The 11,473-nt window shown below is 44.6% G+C and overlaps 1 protein-coding gene across 1 annotated transcript; it reads right to left on the bottom strand.

Annotated features, from left to right (window-relative positions):
* Positions 1-4,269: 4,269 nt before the first annotated feature.
* LOC123034402 (zinc finger protein 2-like) lies at positions 4,270-11,472 on the bottom strand. Its single transcript, XM_044451727.1, has 3 exons — positions 10,384-11,472; positions 6,938-7,097; positions 4,270-5,595 (listed from the first exon to the last, which is right to left on the bottom strand). The coding sequence occupies exons 1-3, from the start codon at positions 11,371-11,373 to the stop codon at positions 4,568-4,570; spliced, it is 2,178 nt and encodes a 725-aa protein (XP_044307662.1). The 5' UTR covers positions 11,374-11,472; the 3' UTR covers positions 4,270-4,567.
* Between the last annotated feature and the right edge of the window lies 1 nt (position 11,473).

The following is an 11,473-nucleotide window of genomic DNA, read 5'->3' as shown; positions in this document are numbered from 1 at the left end:
GTGTGGCTTTTGATGAAGCCTTGCCCCCAGCAACATATTAAACCTGTCCTCTGTCAGCTACACTGGCTGCCCATTATAGTTCAGGCCCAATTCAATGTGTTGACATCATTTTACAAAGCCCTAAATGGCCTGGGGCCAGGAAATCTGAAAGAGCGCCTCTCCCCATATATTCCTTCTGATCACTAAGATCTCTGAAGGGGTCCTCTTCCAAGAAAGTGCTAGGGGAAATGGCAAGGAGAGGGGCCTTCTCTGTGATTGCATCTCATTCAAGAGCACCCTCTTCAGGGAGGCCCGCCTGGTGCCGTCACTGCTCTCCTTCTGGCACTAGGTAAAGAGGTTTTTATTCAATCAGGTGTTTTAGTAGCTAATGGTTTTAATATTAATTTCTACTGCTCTGTGCTCTGTTGTGATTTCCTTGACAATTGTCAGATTTTGTATTCTTTTAATGGATTTTATCCCTTTAACTGTTATTTTATTGCTCCTTCTGCGGTTGTATTGTAAGCTGCCCAGAGAGCCCTTTGGGCTATGGAATGGCATATAAATAAATACATGAATACATACATAAATAAAGGCAGCTGTAGAAATTGGAGGGATTGCCCAGTGGCGAGGAACGGTCCTCCATATCTGGTGTTAGTGGTAGTTTTACCCTAGACTACAATGTCCAGCTAAGGCTAACTTCTCACAAGTAATAAAAATGCCCATTAATAGGAGCAGATGCTACGAAATTGCTTTATGTCTTTAAGGTGCAATCCTATGCAGGTTTAGGCAAAAAAAAAAAAAAAAAAAAAAACCACCTGTAGAGCCCAGTATGATTGTGATTTACTTGTTGAACCCTTCAAAAATCATAAGAAATCAGGAGGATTCATTTTCTGTTTCACGGATTTTACTTCTATTTTTTTCTGTCTAAACTTGCATAGGATTATGCTCTTAATGACTATAATGCTAGAATTAGAGAGTTCTACTATATGTTTTGGAGGTAACCAAAAGTACATCTCAAATTATAGATTAGAAATATTAATGATATGGTTCAGATTTAGAGTGAAAAGAGTTATGAAGATGGAGTATTTTTAATCCATAATGCTTCTTTCTGTTATTTCTGAGACTACTGCTCCAATTCGATGCCAGACTGGAGCTTAGAGTATAATTAACCACAATAAGAGCAAATGGACAAGTAGAATAAAAATGTCTTTATTGACCAAGAAATCCAAGGTCCTCATTTGTGCATTTGGTAAAACCTCTAGGGAACAAGTCAATTTAAATATTTTAATTTTCCAGGTCTTAAAATGTAAGGTCAGAGTAGCTGCTGAGTCTATTTTAATATTCTCCTAAGCAGAATAGTTTTTAAAACATCTTTTAAAAATTTCTACATTTGGCTTCCTCTCAAACCTTATTTTCCTCCATAATAATAGTAATGACCATGAACAGAATAATCCCAGGCACATCATCAGCCAGATGACTTAAAAATGATAATGTTGTCCAAGTATTTTGACCTTTTTCTCTTTGCTGGTGCATGATGTTGGCTACTGAAAATGACATTCTTGTGCTTAGGAGTTCGGCCTTTTTCAGCTCTGGTAATAATCATAGTTTGACCGCAGGTATGGGCACTCCCTTAACACTTAATGGTTGCCATTAATACTGAACAGACAAAACCCTCCTAGCCTAGGAAGCAATAATATTGATCAAGTTAACATTCAGCTGGCTAGGATGTTGACTGGGTTAATTCTGAAGAAGCAATAATATACTGTGCTTCATCAGTCACACAAAAGGAACTTGAGATTTAGAGCCAATTTGTACATCACACGATGTCTGTCATTTGCATGTATAAGCTGCCTCTACTGAAAAGGCCTAATATTTGAGGGGATGTGTGTAATACAAAAAGACCTCTACTGCACTGTTGGAACAGTGAAGATTCATTCATTCACACATGCAGTTTGTCCCACTTGATGTTATAGCTGTGAAGATTAGCCTCAGGGTGGGAAGAGATAAAAATTCAAGGCTCCAACCAATACAGGATATCTATGCAACAGTGATAATATGCAAAAGCAAGATCGGTCACTGCCTACATCTCACCTATTCCAAGCAGGCAGGACCATTACAGGCTGTGACTATATTTAAGGTACCGTAATGCAACCATCTACATACAATCCAATGTGCAGACTACAGGACTTTCCTATACACTAATATAAACATTGTATATATTGAGAGAGGCGGCAACACAAGTGAATCCTGTTGCCACCTCCAGTCTTACCACTCCTCAGCCTTGGCCTCCAGCCCAGCGGCAGAACTGCAGGAAGGGACTCAAGTTTGTCTGGGCTGATGCAGAGTCTCCATAGGCTGGATTTTCCAGTAATGGCCGACGGAATGGTGGTAATAATTTCGATTTTCACTCATAAAAACATTTATATTCTGCTTTACAGGGGTCTCAGAGCAGTTTACAATATCAGTTAAAAGAACAGACAATCCACAAAACAAGAGAAACTAAGCTATAAACCAGACGTCATATGTGCAGGTAAAAAAAAAAATCATGGAGGAGGTGCCAGATAAGACTAAACTAATGATCTTTGAACAAAATGTTTTTGACAAAAGGCCAAGGCATCAAAAAATATCAGCTAATGGGGGCCAACTGAGCCTCTTGACACAGCCTCTGAAAAGGCCCTGGCCCACATCTCAGCCAGCTGGCCCTCTGACTTCATCAGGACACACAGCCGAGCATCCAGTGATAACCACAGTGAATGGGCAATTCTAATGAGGGAGAAGGTGGTCCTTCATATAGCTCAGTCCAGCTTTGTGGGTAATAACCAGGGCTTTGAATTATGCTCAGAAACAACTTGTATAAGGAAAATAGAGCATGAAGTTGTATGCTCTGGAAAGGTGGGCTCCAGACCCAGCAGCCCTGGCTGCCAAGCAGAGTTTCCAAACCCTTGTCAGAGGCAGACTCACACAGAGCGTGTTGCAATAATCTAACCTGGGCAGTGGTCCTTAACACCAGAATATATTCTGCTTATAGTAGTCCTGAATTAAACGAGCCCTGTTTATCATGATGGTTCTGAGCATGCACTGAAGATATGGAGCAAGAGTGGCACGGTTTTGCCTTGTGATTTGACCCACAGTGTTGGGGTCAAACCAGCCCCCTCACCCCCAGCACTTCATTCAGTGTGGCATCCAGGAAGAGCCTGCTCAGCCTGTGTTCTGCATTACCAGCTGAACTGGCCTGCCCTGTTGTCACCAGCAGCCGCTCCAGCTGCTGCACAGGGGAAAGGGAGCCGCAGGGCCATTCCACCAGCCATGCAAAAAGATACTTAATTGTTTCCTCTTCCCTTCTGATTGCTGATGTTTCATGTCATTTTAGACTGTAAGCCTGTGGGCAGAAAGTGTTTTGATTTACTGACTGCATGTTAGTTGCTCCTGACGCCTTCCCAGGAGCATGCCAAAAATACACAAACATGTGTAAAAATGGGATTCCTTTGGGGCAAACAACACCAGGAGGAGGCCACTAGATGTGAACACTCTCTCCCTCCACCCATACAGTCTGCACTTGGAGACAACTTGGTGAGGAAGGCTTAAGATTCTGCACAAGCTAAGACATATACACTGAAGGATTAATTTAAGACTTTAATGGGAGTTTTAAGTACCTTTCTCTAGTTGATCAATAGATCCTTTACCCTTTAAGTTTTAAAGTCTGGAGATTGTTTCCCTCCTACAAATGAAGATGAATACTAAAGAACTGCATGGCTTCTAGATCGAGAGAGGTATTACTGTCACTCTATACGACTCTGGTGCACCCGCAACTGGAGTATTGTGTTTAGTTCTGAGCTCCACATTACAGGAAGGATATAGTCAGGTTAGAGTCAGTGCAGCATAGGGCCACAAGGATGAAGGCTGGATTGCAGGGAAAGCTGTATGAGGTGAGACTGAGGGAGCCTGGAGAAGACTCCAAGGGCATCTGTTGGCGACATATAGGTACATGAGGTGTGTCACACAGAGGCGGGTAGACACCTGTTCTCCTCTGCAGAGGAAGACAGGACATGCTCCAATGGAGCCAAGCTCAAGGAACCAAGGTTCCATTTGGATGCCAGGAAGTACTTCCTCATAGTTAGGACCCCAAGGGTATGGAATGGGCTTCCACTGGAGCTGGTTGAAGCCCCATTGGTGAGGGTATTCAAGGATAGGCTGGACATGCACATGTAGACATGTCATGAGCAGAGCCGGCTGGAGCTAGGGGTCAGACTAGATGGCTTGGGAGACCCCTTCTGACTTGCTCTGTTTCTATGTAACTGTAGCATCACTTTTTTCTTTTTTTGCAAAAAGCACTGTCATGCGTACACACCTTATTTTTTTTTCAGTCTTCCATTGTTGCCCTTTTTCTACAACTCATCAACTATTGAATACACGTGTATAAATTCACCTTTAAAATTCTAAAACACACTCACTGCTCCAAATCACAGTGGTCAGAAAATACTGCTGATGCAATGTTACCTACAAGTTACTGGTTAGAGCACATTGTTCTATACTCTTTGGAAGTGGAATTATATTACAAACAGTCTCCTAGATAATTGCTTTCAGGCAGTCAGGATTTTTGCCCAGTGTGGACTCTCTGGTGTGAGATAAGGTGTGATTTCTGATTGAAACTTTTGCCACAGTTGGAACATTTATAAGGTTTCTCTCCCGTATGAAGCCGCTGGTGTATAGCAAGCCCAGAGTTGAAGCTAAAGCTCTTCCCACATTCCTTGCATGTATATGGCTTCTGCCCTGTGTGAATGCCTTGGTGGGAGACAAGGTGTGAGCGCTGATTGAAGCTCTTCCCACAGTCTGAGCACTTATACGGCTTTTCCCCTGTGTGAATTCTTTGGTGTATAACAAGACCAGAGTTATAACTGAAGCTCTTCCCACAGTCGGGGCATTTAAAAGATTTCTCTCCCACATGAGTCCTCTGATGTGAAAGCAGGTGTGATTTTTGACTGAAGCTTTTCTCACAGTTGAAGCATTTGTAGGGTTTCTCCCCAGTGTGAATCCGCTGGTGTATTATCAGCCCAGAGTTGTAGCTGAAGCTTTTACCACAGTCAAAGCATTTAAAAGGCTTCTCTCCTGTGTGGGTCCCACGGTGAGAGGTCAAGTGTGATCGCTGGTTGAAGCTCTTCTCACAATCAGGGCATTTATATGGTTTCTCTCCTGTGTGTATTCTCTGATGTACCATAAGACCCGAGTGGTTGCGGAAGGTTTTCTCACAGATAATGCACAGATACGGTTTGTCTCCTAAGTGGACAATCTGAGGCTTGCTCAGGCTTGCATTCTGGTGGAAGCTCTCCCCTCGTGTATTGTGTTGGATCTTACTTTCTCCAATGTGGATCAATTGCTGGATAACAATTTGGTTCAGATTTTTTAAGCTCCCCTCCTCATGTTGAGCAGTTTTGCCTTGCATTTTGTGAGAGGTGCTTTTTACTTGCTTCTCTGGTGCATCCTGACTCTTGTTCTCTCCTTCCAGCTGGAAACATGGGGAGACTGTCTCTTCGGAGCCTCCTGTGGATGCCACCTTCTTCTCCATATGCTCTGGCTCTTCTTTTACACAGGTCTGTTCCACAGCTGCCATCCCATCACCTGTTGGGGAAGGAAGGGAAACCAGAATTCAAAACCAGAGCATTCCTCATTTTTCACTTCTCCAACCACAGTGCCCAACAACCTGTAATAATAAAAGAGGAAGTTCATTCGTTGGGCTGTCCATCCAACAATGCTGTGGTACTAGGACTATGAAACCTAGCCACCCAAAATTGGGCATGCCTACTAATGGGACCCTACCAGCTGTGCTTCTCAGGTTATTTGTTTTTAAAACACATTAATTTATTCTAATTAATATGCGCATTTAGTTGAAGCCTGCAGTGATACCTTCATCCACTAGGGACAGACCCCCAAACCAGCACAAAGTTTTGTAGTCCATATGAGTTAAAGCCAAGGAGTCCAGCATGCAAAGGGGGCTGCACCCCGCTGGGGATCAGCAAACAAGCCCTCTCTCAAGCGGCTGTGAGCCACGCATGACTGCAGGGGCCATGCCTGGGGATGCCAGTGGCTGTGGCATCAATCAGACAGAGCGAGCTCTCGACAGCTGCGTAGATTTGCTGGAAGGCACCTCTAACTAAAAGTCAAGGCTGTTCTGACCCATCCATTCAGTAGGAAGAAGTAATTAAGGAGGACAACAAAGCACCGTGAATTAACTGTTTGGACAAAATCCATACAAAATATAATCAAACATGTTTGCATGATAACTGAAATAAATTATTGGAGAGAGAGTGTGTCAGGACTGGATGTGTGTAACAGGGGCTATGCAGATGGAGTCACACGCACACCTCATGCAGACCGACCGGCTACCCCTGATCTGCCAGGTTTGCCAATCAGCAACCCTCATTCACAGAGGGCCACTTCTATGTAAGCCTCGAGATGCCAACACTGCCAACCCCATTCAATGCTCCAAACAACATTTCTGGTTGAACCCATCCCAGCTTGTCACCCAAACTTTATTACTCCAAATCATAATAGCATCAATGCCAAAAGATAAAAATACAAGCTGGAAAACCCAAAATCGTGGCATTGGTACCCTATAATAATCAGTGCCCGTTCTTTCAGAACTCAGTGCCAGGAATTTTCATTTGGGCCGAAAGAATATTGTCGAGCTGAAAAAGAAGCAAATGATCAAAGGCGGGAGCAGCACTCCTACGAAGGAAAGCGACAGCATATGGGAAGGGGGGGGGGCGTTATCCTTCATCTAAAATACATAAATTTTAACAGAGGGCAGGTGCCCCCGACGCCCCACTAGCATATCGGCCTGGTCAATACCGGGCACAAGACCTCCCCGACCGGTGGGGAAGCGGCGGCTCGCAAGAAGGTCTTCTGGCTGGGCTTCACGCAGCGACTTCCCTGTCTTCAGCCCACAGAGCTCCGCGGGTACCTGGGCAGCCTGCGCCTCTTAGGAGCATCCACCAGATCGGCGCCCAGCCCGTGGCGGTTCGGGGCAGGGACCTGGCTGGTCTGACGCCTCTGCCGCCGTCAGCGGGCTCGCATCCCGGGCGGCGGCGGCGGCGGCGGCGGCGATGGCGGCGGCAGCAGTTCTATTTACTACAGGAAGTTCATCCCGCTAACCTGGCGGAGCGCAGGGAAAGAGCATCGACCTCCCGGGAAGCGAGGAGCGGAGCCCTCTGCCGGCACCACGAGAAACACTTCCAGCTTGGGCGTGGCCTCCCAGGGGGCGCTTTCCAGTTTGAAGGACCGGCCCGCTCTTTGGCGTGCTTGCTCTCTGGCATCTGAACAGCGACGGGAAGTGCAGGACCGCACGCGCGACGTTTTGTAGGCTGGGTCTACCTAATGCACGCGGAGGAAGCACGGGCCGGCGGCATTGTGATTTCAGGCGCCGGAAAGCCCTTTCTGAATTTTGCAGGCATCCCTGAACATAGAAAGCTTGGGCATCAGGAGAAATGGCACTTGCCAGCCCTGTGCTTGTGGCACTGGTTTTCTATTGGCGGGGAGCTTTTTACGTTAAAGAAAATGGGTGGGGACCATTCAAAACTATGCTCTGAAATTAATGCAGTCCCTTCACCCCTTTCTGCATTATATCATCCCATTGTGCTATTTGGATAGAGACAGTTTGAGGCTTGGTCTATGCACAGCATATGCTGGTCAAATCCTAAGAGGTTCATTCAGATTGTATGTGAAAGATGCTATTTTTGGATGGTTCCATGTTTAAAGCCAAAAAACACACCTTAACTGCTAGCAAAACACCAGCATGTTAGGAAAAAAGATTCACTTTCTTTTGATGCTCATTTTCCACTGGCAGGGAGTGTTCTACGGGAGCACTGAAAATGTGATGGTCAAGCCATTCTTCCATTTAATTCTTCTCAGTGTGTACACCACAGCTGGCCTGCATGTCACAGAATTGTGCTACCATGACTATCACTATGATTCTGTTTGTTTATAAAGGTGTGGTCTGAAGGCACATAATGCAGCAGGCTTGGTGAAACTAAGCAGATTTAGGCCCAAAGAGACCACCTGAAAATCCAAGGGATGTCATCTCAGGAACAATCATGGAGAAAAGCTGGGTTGTCAACCTAAGTAATACAGAACTAATAAAGGACAGACACAGGAGGGAGGGATACAGAATATGCAACCTTTGACAAAAATGTACACAGAAGTATTGTTTCTTGACAACCCCCATTTCACCACTTGATTTTGCATACCATGGAAGATACATGTATGCAAGACCAGATGTATCCTAAAAAAAGAATCTTTCTCTGCAATCGTTGTCCATCCGGGAGAGGGAGAGAGAGATGCATTATGCTGAGTGACTCACAGAGCCATGTAACCCACTACAGAACTCTAGGAGTGGCTCATCTGCAGGAAGCAACTCAGGCAGGGTCTTTTGCTGCCCTGCTACCTTTATACGGGGGTTTTCAGTGCCTGAAGGCAGGACATAGAAAGCATGAACTCTGTCAAGTAAATAGATAGTCAGAGACTAGCCCATGGAGATGAGTATGAGATTTCCCTCTCTGGTATGAGATTTCAAAGTATGATGACTCTCCACTCCTAAACTAACATTCTGAATTCAGACTTAGGAATGGCAATCTTCTAAACATGATTGCAGGGCTAGTTTAAACTCTGGCGGGGGGGGGGGGGGACCCAACCTTCCTGGAGTTGTACTTCTTGAGTTCTGCAGATAGCAACACACCTTCCCGTGTTATCAGGTGCTTCCTGCTTCCCCATTCCCCTCCAGCCCCGTAGTTTGATGCTTTTCCAGATTTTGCATAGTTTCCCCCTATTTCAAAAAGCTGGACTCCTAAGGCCTCGTAATGGGCAGTAAGAGCTTTAGGCAAAAGTAGGCTGGCACTCTGGAAATTCTGGCCTCATCGTTTTTTTTGTGCATGGCCCCGGGCAGCATTCAAGTGAAAGTTCAGAAATTCAATCTGGTCCTTGGGCTGAGAGAGGTCTGGCATCTCTGTCTTCTAGAGTGCAATGAACCAAGATCAGTTTAGTGGCACAAAAGTATAAAAGGGTAAGATTTGACGGACATCACATCTGGGCCATGCACAGAATAACTGACCCTTAAGGGCATAATGCATGCTCTGACGCACAATCCTATGCAAGTTTAGACCAAAGCAAGATCAACCATTCCCAACATGTCCCAGCCAGGTATGTTGGCTGGGGCATGCTGTGAATTGTAGGCCTTTGTTCACTACCTAAACGTGCACAGTATTGTGCTCTTAATGACCCATGCCTAGGCTCTGGCATCTCCAGTTAAATAATCTCAAGTCACAGGTGCTGGAAAAGAAATGCCCCATGCCTCCACTGTGGCTGGTAAGGATGCTCCAAGCATTTTGGAAAGAAGGCATACGAAGGGAGACATGCGAAGGAATATTCATAATTGTGCCAGATTGTGTTGTTCTTTCCTGATGAGCAGAATGCAGAAGGATGACTATAGCAGCCAGGATGAGATGCAGAGGAGAGAAGAGCAGATAGCACCTAACACAGTCATTCAAATTTCTATTGCCATGAAGGCTCAGGAAGCTAACCACTGTAAAATAACAACTGAAAAGCTTAAAACATGGATACATATCTCTATCTCCCAGTCCTGCCTTCAGCCATTAAAAGCCAGCTGCTGGAATTAAGCATGTTATTGCTACTATTTAAAAATATCAAAGGGTATTGTGACTCCTTAAGGACCAAGGGAAACATTTTCATGCACTGGAGTCCACCTCATCCAATGCATGAGGCATTATCCTGAACTGCAGGTATGTATCTTGCAGGTGGAATTGTAACCTGTGAGACCAGAGGAATATGGCATGCAAAAGGTAGTGACAAATTGAATTAGAGCCTGCATGTATACAAAATAATGACAATGATCCAGCATTGCAACAGTGATAGCTGACGGCACAGCCAAATTAGCTATGCTAAGTTAATTAACGCCTGTATTGGCACAGGGATGCATTGTCTCTATTCAGACAGTTCTAGTAGGACTGAATTTCTTGATGAATTGTAATGCTTTTATGTGGGAATATCCTTTCGAAATTCCTTTGCTAGTCTTTTAAGGCGTAAGATTCTTCACTGACTTTTTTTCAGCAGACAGCAATAGGGCTACCCCCTGGAAACTGTTGATAGAATGCCTATTTTTATTTTATTGGTTTAATTTATACCCCATCATTTCATTCAAAAAGGTCACTCAATGTGGCTTATATATGCTTTATAGGACAACAATATGGATAAGCCCCAACCCAAAAAATCCTTACAATATAAAATTAGGCAAAAGTGTTAACAGGAAAGTGGGTAACAGAGAAGACTATAAAACCAGAATATAAAATATATACTTGATCCCCACAGAAATTTTCCCAGTATTTAAAGTGTTTAGACAGGTTTCTCTGCTGTGTGTATCTTCTGGTGCCTATTAAGATGAGAGATCCATCTGAAACTTTTCCCACACTGTGGACATGAATAGTGTTTCTCTCCTGTGTGTACTCTCTGATGTGTAAGAAGACTTGCATTCACGTGGAAACCTTCCCCACACTCAGCGCATTTGTAAGGTTTTTCCGATGTGTGCACTCTTTGGTGTCTTACAAGGACAGAGCTGTAGCTGAAGCTTCTACCACATTCAAGGCACTTATAGGGTTTCTCTCCTGTGTGTATTCTCTGGTGTATAAGAAGGTTAGAGCTCCGGTTGAAGCATTTCCCACAGTCAGAGCACTGGTAGGGTTTTTCTCCTGCATGCTCAGTCTGATGCCTGATGAGATCAGAGCTATAGCGGAAATTTTTGCCACACTCTAGACACTTATAGAGTTTCTCCCCAGTGTGGGTTCTCTGGTGGGTAATAACATGGGAAGAATGATTGAAACTTTTCCCACAAGTCAAGCAGGTATAGGGTCTTTCACCTGTGTGGATTCTCCGATGAGCAATGAGGTGTGAACTCTTGCTAAAGTTCTTCCCACACTCTGCACATTTGTATGGCTTTTCACCTGTATGGACTCTCCGGTGAGCATTGAGGGCTGAGGTTCGGTTGAACACCTTCCCACAGTCAGGGCATGGATGCTGTTTCTTTGACATCCGCTTTCTTTGCTGAACTGGCCGCTTGGATCCTCCAGAGGAAGGTACAGATTTCTGCTTTCTGAATTCTGAGTGTGTGGTCTTTTGCATTTCCGGACCCTGCTGGCTTTCAGACACTTCTACCTGGCAAATGTTTATTTGGGATGCTCCTGCTGTTGCCCTGTGCAATTCCACCTGTTTAGGACTTTCGCCCTGGGGAATCTCCTCCATTTTCACTTCAGTGGCTGAATGGAAACACAAGACAGAAATCATAGCATCAACCAGATAAAGGCAGACATAATAAATAACATTTAGAAAGCACATTTTCTGTGTATTCAAAAGTACCTTTCACATTGTCTCAGTAAATCTTACCTTTTTAAGGTAGGTCAGTGCAATTCCATCTACCCTTACAGCATTACAGATG

This window comes from Varanus komodoensis, unplaced genomic scaffold, assembly GCF_004798865.1.
Source record: "Varanus komodoensis strain SLA01 unplaced genomic scaffold, ASM479886v1 scaffold6_4, whole genome shotgun sequence".
Lineage (NCBI taxonomy): Eukaryota > Metazoa > Chordata > Lepidosauria > Squamata > Varanidae > Varanus > Varanus komodoensis.
The sequence above is the reverse complement of the archived record's forward strand: the minus strand, read 5'-3'. Positions and strand labels throughout refer to the sequence as shown.